Below are 15,631 nucleotides of genomic sequence, written 5' to 3'. Positions count from 1 at the left end.
GTCGGGTAGACAAAGCCAGATGTTGTGGAGTCTTGCGGGTCAGGATAAGGACATCTGCTCTCAATCTAGGTGGCTGGGGAGCCACTGGGGGGGGGGGGTTTGAGCCAAAGACTAACATGAATTGGCATCGCTGGCTGCTGCACTGATAGCAGATCACAGGGAAGCAAGGGGTGATGCAAGGAGCGCCAAGAGGGGCTGCTGCTATGTCCAGAAGACAGATGGCAGAGGGCTGGACCAGGCTGGTGAGCCAATGAGGTATCTGTGGATCCTGGAGACAGTGAAGATAGACATGATCGAGTTAGCTAATCTGCTGGCTGGAGAGAGAAAGAAAGAGGGAGAGGGAGGAGGTGAAGAGGAAAGACGCCTTCAACGTTTGGAGCCGGCAGGCACCTGGAAGCACAGGGTTGCCCCTAACACTGACCTGTACAGAGAAGTTGCAGGTGCAGGAGGTGGAAGGTCACAGCTGGGAGGGTGGCTTCGCTAGGGTAAGGGGGGTGGGGAGCCTGTGGGACATCCAAATGAAAGAGAGATGTAGGAGGCAACTGGGAATAAGGCTCTGAGGTTCAAGAGAGAGGACTGGGCTGGACAGAGAAATTTGGGAGATGCGTATAGATGGCATTTAAAGCTCTGTGCCCAAATCCAGTGGCCCCGGGAATGAGAATGGGAAGGAAAAGAGAAGGGGCAGGGTTTTTAGGTCAAGGCTAAGGGGTTCGATTCTCTACTCTACTGACTAAATTAAACATCAAAAGACTGATAACTTTTATTTTTTTGAGCGATTTTTTTTGAGCAACACGACCCAACAGATACACACACTATTGTACCAATCTGTAAAAAAAAAAAAAAAAGTAATGCCTGAAGGGTAAAAATGAGGAGAGAACTCATTTGTGAAAAATGAACAGAAAGCAAAAAACAATATAAGCCAAAAACGTATATCCTGAACACTTTGTAAAAGAAACTTCCATGAGCAAATGAGGAAAAATATTTGTTTTTCATCCAGTTAGTTTAATTTAAAATTTTCTATGCTTAGACACATAATAAAAAATTTTGTTCCAAGCACTAATCCATTCCCACTGAAGAATAAACAACCCTCATGCGTATCCTTTGGAGTGGGGTATCATGGTATTAATTCTGTGAGAGTAGACAGTGTGTCTAACAATAAATTATTAACTTGGGTACACTATTAGAATAGGTTACAGGAAGTATCATTATTTAAAACATAACATTCCATAATGTTCTGTTAAATTATTCCATAATTCAGAGTTTTTACTCTCTCAACTCGGCTCGGTTCCCAACCAATTATAATCATTGAGGTTTATTTTATGTAGCATACATGACTTTTACTTGCTAACAAATGCAAACAGAAAGGGTCAGTGCTATAAATCGATCTATAGTTTCTTTTTAAAAGACCCATGATGCCATTCTGGCTTGGAAACGCTCTTTAAAAATAAGTATAAAGCTATAGCTTCAAAATGTGGATTCATGTACTACAGGAAGGGTAGGTAATATTTTCCTCTGTATTAGCTAAGACTGACTCCAGTGTACATAATCCATTTATTCTAATTAGTTTATTTATATCCCATCTTATTACAAAATGACTTAAAGCAGCTTTAAAAATTCATATGATAAAACCACATTTGTTTGTTTATTGTTAAGGAATGGTACAGAAAATTGGGGCCAGTGGGAAAATGAGAGTAGAGAATTTGAAACGATGCCTAGAACTGACTTGTAATATTCGTATAACGGCCTCCAGTGCTGTCTCCCCAACAATCCCTCCAATCTTTGTCCCTATTTGCATGTTTCATTTCCTATTAATACAAATTTCATACTACTGGCTCAGTTCAATTGGATGAGCATTCATTTTCTGTGAAGTTGGGTATGTAACAGAGAAAACACAAGTCAAGGGAATGAACTGACAGGAAACAGGAGCTTAGGGTAAGTCAGAAATATCCAGATGGATCATTCCTATATATGCTCCTCTGTGGGAATCAGGATGCTGTCAAAAGAATTTCTGATTAAGAGTTGATAGCCCCCGAGGTCCAGGTTTTATCAGCTTTGCTGAAAATAATTCCTTAATGTAAACTTGGAAACATCAACGGTCTTCTTTAGGATTCTGTTCCTGCATCTGAAAATCCAGGCATATCCTATCTGTCCCATTTACTTTTATTTAAGTGTGATGAGGATCAAAAGGACCAACAGTTTTGAAAGTACCTTACCAATTGCAAAGAGGTTCAGAATAAGAAATTTTGTTAGAAATAGACAAAATAATTAATAAATCAAATACTTAACCAAATAAAAGCAGGTAACATGGAGATGGCCAATATTTATTCCACGACTTTTTTCTTGACTCAGTCGTCCGTCTCTGCCTCGTATCCTGTGCGCTCCTAGAGAAGAATCATTCTCTTCTCCTTTGCTTAACACTTTGGGTGGGTAACTAAGCTGTGGGATATCCTCTTGATATGTCTCTGCTCCTGACCTCTGCCTGAATTTCTAGAGTTGAAGTTTGTGATCTCTTGGCCCCTCAGCTGCAATGGTCTTGACCAACCCCATGTAGCTTCCCCCTTCTGGTTCCTTCTCTTCCGCCAGACCCCGAGTCTTCCGTTGGTCACATCCGTGGAAGGGAAATTGCCAGAGGGCAGGGACGACCTGACTTGTCTGCCCAGAAGTGATAGGGGCTCCTAAGGTTGTAGTTCTCCGTCAGCTAGCCTCTTTTGCAGCACGGGCAAGCTCATGAGTGCCAATCCTGGCCCGGGTGCCCCTCGTGGGGTTCCTGAAACCTCTCTTCTCATCAGTGGATGTGATGATGGCCGCAAGAGATGCTGGAGATAACTGGAGTGTCTTGAAGTTGAAGTGCAGGTGAGCCACTAAAGCCCCGCCCCTTAGGCTGTTTCTGTGACGCAATAATCCCGCTGCTTGCAGCCATCAGCAGTTGAGTTTTCTCCTCCCAACAGTCAGTCAAATGCTTTCTCCATTATGCCTCTTCTTCCTCTTTGCTCCCTGCTCTTTTCTCTCCGGAAGCTCCTACCTGCACACCAATGACCCTTCACCCACTTACTCTCGCAGGTCAAAACTGTGTTCTTCTAGAACACAAGCTAGGGGCCCTTTCCAACCCAATGGGTGCTCAAAAAAATGTTGTCAGAATGGCAACAAATAATAATCAAGAAGAACCCAGAATTACTGGTCTTCATGGCATATGTACACTGGTTCTGCTACCTTTATGTAGATGCTTCTCTCTGCTTGTAAATAGTACCAGTGTCATGCTCTAGCAAAATCTCCTTCCTATTAATTTTTAGAGTTGGAAAATAAATTTCCTTTCCCAACTGAGGATCATCAGAAATTTTCTGACATGTTCATAAACTATTGTCTCATTAATAGAAAAATGAAAAATGAGGGGTACCTGGGTGGCTTGGTGGGTTAACCGCCTCTTGGTTTCAGCTCAGGTCATGATCTCAGGGTTGTGAGATCAAGCCCTGCATTGGGGTCCTAGCTCAGTGTGGAGTCTGCTTTGAGATTTTTTTCCCGACCTCTCCCTCCCTTTCCCTCTGCCTCTGCCCCATCCCCCACAACTCACGTGTGCATCCTCTCTCTGTCAAATACATACATACATACATACATACATAAATACATAAAATCTTTTTTAAAAAATGAGAAATGAGGGCAGCTTGGCTGGCTCAGTCAGTGGAGCATGTGATTCTCGATCTCAGGGTCATGAGTTTGAGCCCCACGTTGGGCAGAGAGATTACTTAAAAAAAGAGAAAAAACCGAAAAGTATAACTCCATGACCAAACACATTTTATTATCTTTTTTCTTCTGGGATTCTGTACATAGCAAAATAGAAACTAAGGAGGACTGTGAAAAACACACTAGTTTTAAAAAAATCAACCAATTCTGCACGTCGGAGTGAAGAAACAAAACCCAGCCCCAGCGCCTTCTTCACTTACAATTTATTGTCTCACATCAAAATCTCTACTGGGTTTTGGTCAACTATGTAGTAAGTTTAGATATTTTCCAAGGGTACCATTTATGGCTGTGTTTCTCTGGAGACTCAACTCCTTAGATTTTCATGTGTTCCTTCAAAGCAGAATGCTATTTCAAAAATCAAAAGAACTTTGGACGCTCCTGCTTCAGAGAAAAAATGTAAACACTGCACATACGAAGGAATAAAACTGTCACAATAAAAATCCACCCTATCAAATTAAAAATGAAACCTTGAACGGTCGCCTAGGGTGTAACACTTAACGGTGTAGCTTATTCTATAACCCACAGAGAGGGCAAAATGGCTCACGTTTTCTCCATTTACAAACGTTAGTTACTCCAAGTGTTCCATACCAACCCATCCCCTTGCAGAGGACCAGGAAGGAGGCTTCAGCATTGCAAACTCTACCACTTTCCAGCCAAAGCAAGTGGCACCGGAAGTCATGATGACATTTCTGTAACTCAACACACGCGCTGACAGAAATCACTAATTTCTTGGGTTGTTTACGGGAGTATAAGCTCAAACACGAGGAGGCCCAACCTAGAACCTTCCATGTGACTGTTGCCGGGGATGGCTTCACATTATGGGAAGGGGCTCTGGGCGTATCCGGAGGGTCGGTACGCATGAAATTCAACACATTTTTCTCAAGTGCCTGATACATGCCAGGCAGCATGTTTGGCAACTGGGGCACGTGAGGGAACAGATACAGTCAGGGAGCCCAGGACTCGTGGAGCTGTGGTTGGAGGAAAACGGGAGGAAGGAAGACGAAGAAAAAACAAGCAGTCCTCGCTCCACCATGTCAGGCTGAAGGCGACAGACACTGTGCAGGTGCCTGCTTCTGCCCCTCTCTGCCTGTGTCACCAGCACACCTGTGTTCTGTCGCTGAAGGCAGGGACAAGGTGAGCAGGCTCCAGCAGGAACACGTACCCGCTCCTGCAGCCACCCGCTGGCCTGAACGTCAAGTGGGTCGGTGTTAGGATTAGTCCAGAGAGATGAATGCTGGTTAACGTCTTCTTTGCTCCCCATTTTCAAACTGGCTAACACAGTCTCTTTCTCCCCTGCAAACGGACTCCATAGCCGAGACACCACATTAAAGCACCTTGTCTCCCGGGCGGGGCGGCATCATGCTGTAGAAATAATTCACTCAGTTGCTGCATCACTTGGGCAAACCACCTTGGTTTGCTCTCACGACACGGTGGTGACATTTAGATGAGCTGGTGCTGTTCATCACGACCGGCCTGACCCCTGGTCCGTAAACAGTGGTCCTTTTAAAAAACAGCGATTATATAAGCAAAGGAAATGGACATGATATATAATGATCTGGCTGGTTCCTTGTGCCAGGACCTGGATCACAGCTTGACTCCCTTTGATTTGGCGTGCAAAAGCCGTTTTAAGAACCTGCAGTTTGTGTCAGGGAATGAAGGGAACATGGAACGAAGCTTGGCTTCCGAGCTTGGAATCCTCACATCGGCCTCTGACCCCTGCTCCCAGTGGTTCTCATGAAAATTCCCATGTGCGCGGTGCTGGTCCCCAGCTCGGGCTGACGACCCGGCGGGCTGGGAGCTCGCCAGCGTTCCCACGTCTCCAATGCTCCCGGGGCTGTTCATCAGCCTGGAAGGGTAGCGCCTTCTCCTCTTTCCCTCTCTCCAAAAAAGGAACCCTGGTAGGGATCATTTAGAATCGGCCCTCAGAACGAGCTGACAGTTTTCCCCACTCTGCTCTGAAGCTCTTATTAATTCCAGGAGCAATGATGAGCTTTCTCTGGGATTGCCGACAGCAGTTACGGAAGCAACAGCTTGTGGGACAAGGTGCGCGCTAACGGTTTCATCAGGGAATGTTTTCTACCTTCCAATGATACCGGGGAGGGTTTCTAGATAGGCATGAGCCTTCTCTTTTATTTCCAGTGTTCCCCGCACATGTCATTTTATGTTATCTGGTTTTGAAACTGTTGATAGCACAAATGCAGGGTCAGGATTAAAAGGTGAGGGAGTGAGGGGCATGGGCACGGAAGCAAGCACAAACAAACAGGAACGCATTTCAACCAATCATTATTGGGCACCCATTTGCTTTATGGGACATCGACGAACTGTATAAACCAGGTGAAATTCCGTGTCTTCAAGAAGTTTACATTCTATTAGGTTTCAATATGCATCCTAAGTAAATATATTTATTATACAGTGAGCTGAAGGGTGAGAGGAAACCGAAGAGTGGGGAAAGAAGGAGGCGTGTGGGCGCGTGGGACAGAGCGGGCACGGTGGGCATCCCCACACAGCTGACACGTTTGGAAGTGCGTGATAGCGGAGCTCCTTATCAATTTCACGCAGTAATACCAGCGATCATTTCTGTGTGCTTAGTATATGTCAGTTTTTGTCCCAAGGACCTTAAAATGTTACTTCTTATTCTCAAAATAATCCTAAAGAGGAGATAACCTCATCTCATTTTGGTACAACAGGAAACTCAAGGCTCATGGAAGCTGAGCATGGGCCCAAGGTCACATAGCAAATACACGGCCGAACAAGGATGTGAACTCTGCAAGCGTGTTCCAAAGCTCATGGTCTTTCCTGCACCTTGGGGGTTTCCCAAGATGTGGTTTCCTTGCTCCTCTGCTGCAAGCTCAAGCTTGAGAGTGACTCTTACAATCTGCTGCCTCGGTTTTCCACAGAGGGATCACAAGGGCTGTTATCAGGACCTGTCTCCAGCTCTAGGATTTCCAACCCAGTGGCTGAAAAGCAAACAACCAGTGTGAAAGCCGACCCTAGCCAGCCTCTCAAAGCCTGTGCCAGCCTCTGAATGTAGGCCCCTCTCCTGATGATGGGACAAAGTCAGGCTCTTGTCGGGCCTCTCTCACTAACTCAGATGCCTCTCCTGCACGGGAGAGGCAGTCTCTACACTAGGACGTGGAGGACATTATTAGCACTCAGAACAAACGTCTGAGTGGTCGCCGGGCCTCTGGGGGTTTGCATGACCTCTCCATCCATTCTGCTACCTTTCCTGACAAGTCTGCCTTTCTAATGCCAGTGGGGAGCAAGGCCTCCCTTTCGGAGCTCATCAACTCCGCCTCCCCGCAAATCCATGAAATGGCACGATGGCTAACAACCTTTCACCATCGGGCTTCAGCCATCCTTGCTTGGGATTACTGTGCTCACTCGGAAAGCTTCTTTAAGAAACAAAACGAAACAGCGACATACACCACTGAATTTTTGTCCACCCACGTGCACCGGCTTTGCCAACCAGCCAGCAGCTTGAGGATAACCAACTAGATTCTGAGATGCCAAATATGCCAAGAGAAGCCACCAGTGATAAGGTTCATTTTCTTTTGTGCTTTCTAGAAATAAAAGAGGTAAAGTCGGGGCGAGGGCACAGGACCGTGTAGATTTTAGAACTAGAAGGGATCTTGGTTTTCACTCGTTCTAACCTTGTCCTCTGATACCTAAAGAAGCAGACATCTCAGAAAGTTGATGTGGAGCAAAGAAAGGACTAGAGCAAAGCTTCCTGATTCCAGAGCCGGTTTGCTTTTTACTGACCTTGGCTTGGGATCTTCATCTCACCTCTCCTCCCTTTTTTCCCCTCCATACGTAATTCCCATTATCTGTCTAGGAAATCAAGAATGCTTGTATTAATTTTAACTTACTCTGGAAAGGCGTCCTTAATTCCTCCACGTCTAAACTTTTTCATATGTATACAGAGTAAAAATCAACAATACGGAAATCGTATGTTCCAGAACTACCACCAAATCATTCACTAATTCAACCAATATTTCTTGTGTTTCTACCGTGTGCCAGGCACAGGGGGGATGCAGTAAAGAAAGTAGGTGGAAACGGGCACAAATTCATCCTGTCGCAGAGCTCGCGTTCCAGTGGTGAAACAAACAACAAACGAGAGAACTTAGTAAAATCCTATATTCGTAGTGATGAGTGCCATGGGGAAAAAGCAGGGAGAGGGAATAGGAAGTGAGGGGGTGTGCACATGGGCGTGGCAGCGGGGGTGTATTTTAGACCAGGTGGCCAGGAAAGGCCTCACTGAGAAGTAAAGACCACAATTAGGTTGTGGAGCACAATGTAAGCTACTACCCCAGAGACCCCAGGCATCAACGTCTCCCAAGAACAGCAAGTGAAGAAAATGCTGGAAAAGGTGGAACCGATGGACTGATGTTCTTCTGCTGTTTTCCATAGTCCGGGCAGCAGGATACAGCGGCCAGGAAAGGCTGTGTTGGTATACGCATGGAAAAGAAATGCCTGATGATTTGTGGTCTCATCTAAAGAACTTTGCTTAGAATATGGAATTTAGAGAATAGAATTCAGATTGGTGAGAGGTATTATTTTGTTAAAAAAAAAATCCAGAGAGCATGAAATCATGCCAAGACTACTTGGCAAGATGACATGGGACTTAAAACTTGAAGAAAATGGTGAAAAGTTCAGTTATTTGATTCATCCTAATATGTAGTTAATTATGAGCGTTTTGGCTAAAGTGTGAAACTTACACGCAGGCAATGACTAATTCCATATTTTTTGAGAGTTCGTTGTTTGCAAACAGAACAGCGCTTCAGAGACTCAGAGGGGAGCAAGACACCATTCTACCTCAGTGAACTTTCCCACTGTGTGTAAATCCATTTTGTCTTCTTCCTGGGCATCCAGCAGGAATCCATTTTCCCAGCTTCCCTTGTCGTTAAGCATGGCCTGTGTAATGGGATTTGAGTGGACGTGATGGATGGCCCTTCTAGGTACGGCCCATAACATCCTAAGGGATTGCAGTGTCTTAAGATGCCAGGAGTTCAAGACCCTAAATCATTAGTTGCAAAGCTGTCTGACACGCATCTGATTACACTTCACATCAACAAGATCTTGACGTCTGTTTGTGCCAAAGTCCTGAGATTTGGACCAGCTCATGTTGCCCAACCAACGAGATTCTTAATGAACATTTACATAGACCCTTAGAGCCTGCAGAAAGCTTTCACGTATCAAATGATTCTGGGAAGCACCCTGGGAAACAGGGTGTACTTTTAACCTTTCCATTTCAGAAAAGCCGAAATCAATGTTTGTTGAGCGCTGAAGTCCTTGGTCATGATCACACAGGTTAAGACGCAGAGGGCAGAGTGTAAAGCGCCGGCTCTCAAACTGACAAAAATACCATGGGTGTGGAAGTAAATCTCACGCAGGGAATCTGATCAATGCAGACACAATACTAAGGGGTTGCAAAAGAGGGAACTGACACGCTCGGCTGAAGCGGCCACACGAGGCTCTAGCAGAATAGGGGAAGATTTATGGTGAGCGTTTGCAAATTGACAGGAGAAATGGGAGAGGAAACATGGAGAAAGTTCCTGTAAATTCTGACATGCGATATGAGCGGTGAACAGAAATAGAAGAGGCTTGGCATCTGTTCTAATGTTTCAAGGGAAGTTGGAGCAAGCAGTGCAGTTTTTTGAAGGAAAACAGGAACTGGTAATTCAATACAAATACAAAAAATATTTATTGAATGCCTGCCAGATGGAGGGCCTTCCAAAAGTGTACAGAGGATACAGGGAGAAGATAACAAGGGCACAGCCCATGTTTCAGATGCATTTAGAAACCACTAAGGGAACTAGTCATAAAAGATGTAACACAATGTTGAGTACGATAAACATCAATAAGAACAGTGATGGGTTTTAAGGGACAAAGAAGTGACATGAGAAGGACATGGGAGAGAGAGGTGAAGCTTCATGGAGGAGGTAAGATGTCAGCGTTGACCTTGGAGGAGATGCCGTCGACAGGGGGTGGTTATGGATTATGTGAATTCAGGAGGGCCACAGATAACTCCCAAAAGAAGGATGTTAACAATATTTTGAGCAAGGACCTCTCTATTTGGATAATTAAATCACTCCAAAATGTGGCCATGGTCTAGGGGACAACAAAATACGCTTATAACTTGGGTATGTTTGTTTAAATGTGGGATCACAAACTTCCAGTGACACCACAGCTCTGTATATTTCTAGTTCTATTGAAACTGCCTGGCTTCTAGTGATTCGGGCAACGACTGGCCCTGGAGACCAGAGATGGTGTGTGTGAGTTTTGGTCTGCAGCCCAGCAACCCCACGAGGTAGCTTACCGAGGTGTCCTGCCTAAGGAGAGCCACTTACCATGAACAGGGCTTCGTAATTTTCAATCATTTTCTGCACCACAGCGATGATGGCTGTGCTCTCCTCAGCCCGGGCTGAGCTCTGGACAGAGAATTCTTTGTCCGATGATTTCTGCTTGTGCAGCAGGTTGGGTCCAAATATGGTGGCCAAGTTCAGAGAGGTCATTTTGTTCCCAGTGACCTGTAAGAGTGGACAACACAAGGATTGGTGTTATTTTTGCTTTTCAAACTGCTGGGTGGGTTGGTAATCAAAGGGACCTTTTTCCTTTCCTTTTTTTTTTTTTTTTCCCCCTGCAAGGACTATATCACCTTTGGTAGAATCCATGAGGAGCACCATCACTTCCTTTTTGTTTCATATCTTGGATTGACTCTCATAGCTCAGTGGTCATTTCAATAGCATCTTAAGTACAATTTTACATCTCTAAGTTATCCGTTGTGAAACTGGTACTATATAAAATGTCTTCCCTGTCTGCATCTGCACACCCATCCATCCAACCAACCACTCGTCCCTCCATCCGAGCCAGCCAGCCTTCCGCCTATCCTGGCATCTATCAGCCCATCACCCCTCTATTAAATCACCCACTCAGGGCCTACCACAGACTATACCATTTTCATGGATTTGAATTATTTAAAATTTTCCCAACAATGACCACAGTACAGTCCTTATTTTAAAGAGGTCACTTTCTAGAGGGGAAGTAAACATATCAGTTAGAGGGACTGGGTACAAAGTATGAAGCTATCAACTCTGGCGGCCCCAGGGACACTTCAAAGACATGGTGATATTTGCACAAAACCACGAAAGAAGAATGGAGTTGGTTAGGCCAAAAAGCAGGGGAGCTGAGGCAAGGGACTATTTCACAGTAGGAGGAACACCGTATGCAAAAACAGAAACACGTAAACTACATCCAGGCACCCCCAACACCACCCCCCAACAGCGTCACAGGGTGTTCTGTGGGAAAGGCAGGCAAGGGCCATGGCGACGTGTCCCCTGTGGGCAAAACTGACCCTGGTTGAGAACGACTAGGCTAGGCAAATTTTTCTTTCTCTTGTCGATATTAGTTGTAAATCTAGGAACACAGGGATACGTGTGGGGACTGTGGCTGCTCGGTGGGGCTCCTTGGTCTGGGAAGACGTGCAGAGCCTTTGAGAGGCACCTGGGTGCCCAGCATAGAATTCAAGAGTCCTGATTCACAGCCACAAGAAAGACTCCTGGTCCCACCCTTGTCCTGGGGAGCCCTGAGCTGGAGCTGGTGGCCGCCCAGGCCTGCGATCCTGGCATGGCATACGGCAGGTGTTATTTTTAGAAGGTGAGCCTGTTTTTCAGGCCTCCTGCCAAGTGAAATGCTTTCACATGTAAACACTGGGCATTTTCACGGAAATACTCTTTATCCGTAGGACTGTTTGATTATTTTTCTTCTGCATTTTACTTCATAGATATAAAAGTTGCCATTTTTTCATTTGCTTTTTCCTTTCTCTTCCTGGAAATTTATGGCTGAGGATAAAATCAACTATGTGTCATGTTCAAATTCATCCCTTTGGAACTTAGGCTTTTGGAGCGCTTCCCTCTACCCCCTTAAAGTCGTATCAGGGTTTTCCTATTTTTTTTTCAACATTAACAAATAGGAGATTTTGTTTTCCTTTAAAAGAATGTTTAGCACAAGGACAGTCCAAAACTCTATTTCCGTTCCCTCCTTCGCCTGTTGCTATTCTGGGAACGCAATCCAATCCGTCCGTAAAATGGCACAGAGATTCCAGCTGTAGACCATGCTGCTGTGGCTTGTTAATGCTTTATTTGTTGGTTTGTGATTTGTTTTTGTTTCATTGTGCTTGAGACTGGAAAGGGGACTCGCTCGAAGACAGCCTCCAGCCTTGCAGCCCGTGGTAAGCATCTACCTCTACGGGGGTCTAGGTTACAACACGTGCCCTTGGGGGCAGCTCATGAGCTAATTATGAGCCAGCCAATTAAACGACCGATTTTATCTTCACTAAATAAGCATCCCAGAGCCTTTCTAAACCTAACAGGAATCGCTTGCATTGATTATCAGTCTGGCATGCACGGTCACCGGACTAGGAACTTTCCACAGGCTGTTTCAGTTCTTTTGTGCTATAAGCTGGGGAAGCAGCTGGGCTGTTGTCCTTTTTTTTTTTTTTTTTTTTTTTTTTACACCCAGGGAAGTGATGCCCAGAGCGGGGAGCCAGGAGCGGGGAGGAGCGGAGAAGCCAGCCCCAGTCTTCCTCATGAGCCGGCACCTCCCCCTGGTCACAGCATGGGGCAATGGGAAAACTAAACTTTAAAGCAAGGGCTGGGATTGGGGTGGGGAGGGCGAGACACTGGTCCTGCTCCAGTTCCAAACCCAACCTCCCACTTCCTGAAGGTCTACACCTCCTCAGAGATCAGTAATCCTGGTTTTATGCCGGTGGCTCATAAGGTCTTTTCTGCCTCGCGGACTTTGTGAAGAACTGAAGGCCAGCTACAGACTCTCCCACCAAAAATGAGCATATCCACACCACATTTTCTGCAATACCAGAGCAATCTTAGACAACCTGAAAAACCACTAGGTTTTGGTTTTTTTTTTCCCAGGCTCAAGAGGTTTCAGTGATGTTCCTGCAGTATTCTTTCTTAAAGAAAGGAAGTCGTTCTTCCCTTTGGGAATTTCTCTTTTCCCCAAGGAGCAAAGCAAATAAAATGGAATCAGACAAAGTGAACATAGATAGCGAAATGCCATTATCATTTCCCCCCAATTTCCCAGCCAACAAATGTTCTCACGTCCTTCTTGTCAAAATCATTAAGATCCTATTAGTTAATGATGCAGGACACTGTTAGTGCCGATTAGAAAGGGAATATTATGCTCGTCTCATAGAGGAGGAAGCTGAGACCTTCCCCCCTGCCCAACTCTGTTCTCTTCCCTCTTCCTCTAGGTCATAGAAACCAGGTCGTGCAGCAAGGCACTGGTAGAGCATGGGAACCTCCAAGCTCCTCGATGCTCTCTGACCGCAGCTCTGCACGTTGCAAGCCACAATCACTACCCAGCAGAGACAGAACCTGTCTAAGCCCGAGCACCGAACGGGCAAGAGGAAAAGCTGAAGGCTGCTCTGTTTCTGGACCATATTTGACAGCTGGAGTCCTGCCTCGCCGCAGTGCGCCCATCCCGTAGCCTGTACGTACTCGTGCCAAACCACCACCAACAGAATATTCACAAACAACCGCCAGTTCCTCTCCCTCCACTCTGAACTCCGACCGGAGGGGCTCTCGGCTAACCCCCATCCCCGCGCAGGGCTTACATGGTCCGTTCACTTGAGCCCCTCAAGACGTCTCCTCCAGGAAGCCACTCCTAACTTTCCTGGCCCGTGTTCGCCACCTTTCTCCCGAGACTCTGGGCTGGCTCTGCACTGCCTCCCCTAATTCCACGCTTGCCTCGTGTCCTCACCTCCCCCACCTCCTAGGGGCCGCAGCATCGCAGGAACAGCAACTGGACAATTTTGGAAGAACACTCAGATCGGGGCCCAGGATGTCTGTGATTCGAACACCAAGGCCACTGTTCCATGGCGACACTGACGACGCGAACTGCTGTTTTCCACATCGCTAGTCACACAGAGGCTTCCCAACGCTCTCTCTCCCCGCCTCTACCAATCTACAGCCTGGGTCATACAGCCTTAAGCAGAATCCTTCCAAACGTTCAGGGCTGAAAGGAATGCAGCACCTACCCCCTTACAAAGGCATTCGGCACTCCATGAACACAGCCCAATTCCCCTCATACGTCCTCGGGACCGTCCCACTCCAGAGCCTCTCCTCCAACCGAGATGGCTGCGTGGGCTGCCCGTTCGCCTGGGACATCTCACCATTCCACAGAAGCAAACCTCTCCTCCTCTTTCCCCGGCCGCTTTAACATTTGGTTGCTAGGGCTCCATTTTGACTCAAGGTTCAGGTGGAGAGTGCGCAGGAGCACTTGCAAACTCGTGCTTCCCCGTACAGCTTTGCTGTTCCCGGGACACTGTCACATTAGAGTAAAGCAGTCTTCGCAACCACCGTGCCGTGCCGGGTGGAGACTCTGTATCCCCACACTTCAGGTTTAGGGAGGTTAATAGATTTCTCCAAGAACACCTGGTCAGCTAGTTATAAAGCCACCCAGAGCTCTCAACCAGGTGTGACTCTCCCTCTCCCTAGTACCTCACAGGGTACTAGGCAATTAGAGATGCTTTTGGTTGTCACAACGGGGGCACGGTAGGGAGCCGCTACCGACATCAAGCATTTAGGATAAAGGCCCAGGATGCTGCTAAAACATCAGAATGCACAGGGCAGCCCTGCAATTACTTGGTCCCAAATACCAATCATACGGAGGGTGGAAAAGCCCCAGCTAGACCCATGGGTTTTTTTCCCCCTAATTCCTAGATTCCTGTCTTCTTAGTAAGCTAGACCAGTTTGAGCCACAGCTGCGACTTTACTGGTCACTGGATGGCTCCGACCACTATTCCATACGAGAAGGTTGTGGAATGAGAATGATGAGCCCCTCCCTCCACATTTTCTCCTGCCATCTTCTAGGGTCCTGTCATGCTCTGCAAATCTACTGTGTCTATGGGGTGCAGGGTGCTTCCCCCAGAGTTGTGCCCCTGTGGGATCCTGGCGGAGTTACTTAACCCCTCTAGGTCTCGGTTTCCACCTCTGAAATGCGGAGGCAGTGACAGCGGCCTTGTGCAGTGGAGGACTGACTGTAACGTATAAAGCCTCAGGCATGCAGCTGGCATGAGGTCAGAGAGAGGGCGATGACAGCTTCAGTGCCAACAGGCCAAGGGGTGTCGGTCCCAAGCCCGGAATCTTTTCTTCCTTTGGGCCTAGATGATGGGGTTTCGTTCAGCATTTGGACTGAGAGAGTGTCTGCAAAGGATTCTAAAAAAGCAAGAGTTGCTTCGATCGGACTTCCTGCTTTCATCGATGCCTTCTTCTTCGTCACCTAAGACCTGACCGTCTGCTCCCACGCTACTGCAGGAGCATCAGAGAAGGGGTTGGCGCGCCTAGGAACGCAGACAGTGCCCTGCCTCCACCCAGTGATTTGGCAGGTGATTCCACAGTTTGCGTTGCATCCGTAGCTGATAAGGGATGACACCCAGGCGGGGAGTCCAACTACCACTTAACAATTATGAGAATTACAGTATATCCCGGGGAGAGCTGTGTCTGCTAAAATAAGGTGTCGGTACCATATTATGAAGCCTGAAGCCAGCAGAGGGTTCACTAATTATAACTACGATAGAGAGACATGGCTAAGTCAGGAAAGTTCCATTCTCGCACCAACAGCGAGGATGACCTCAAGAAATGCAGAACTCCCTTTCCAGATTAAAGTGGGAAAAAAAATAGGACCAGGATTTTTAGGAAAGAAATGTGATAAATATAGAACCGAATCTACCATAGGGCTGAGTTCTGCTTAACAAGGATTGAAAAAAAAAAAAAAAGGTTCTGCAGTGGAATAAGTTTGGAATGCCTTTGGCATCTTCGTGTTTGATTTGTAATGAGTGTTATTAGCACAGGAAAGGGTCTGAGATCACCTGGGGAGG

General features: G+C 46.5%; 1 protein-coding gene across 1 annotated transcript in view; it reads right to left on the bottom strand.

Annotated features, from left to right (window-relative positions):
* The window catches only part of ARHGAP6 (Rho GTPase activating protein 6), a 251,182-nt gene that overhangs the window by 20,880 nt on the left and 214,671 nt on the right, over positions 1–15,631 (bottom strand). Inside the window, 1 exon segment of the mRNA XM_032880204.1 lies at positions 10,086–10,265. Within this exon segment, the coding sequence (XP_032736095.1) occupies positions 10,086–10,265 (180 nt within the window).

This window comes from Lontra canadensis, unplaced genomic scaffold, assembly GCF_010015895.1.
Source record: "Lontra canadensis isolate GAN:19392208 unplaced genomic scaffold, GSC_riverotter_1.0 scaffold68, whole genome shotgun sequence".
NCBI classification, from domain to species: Eukaryota; Metazoa; Chordata; class Mammalia; order Carnivora; family Mustelidae; genus Lontra; species Lontra canadensis.
The sequence above is the reverse complement of the archived record's forward strand: the minus strand, read 5'-3'. Positions and strand labels throughout refer to the sequence as shown.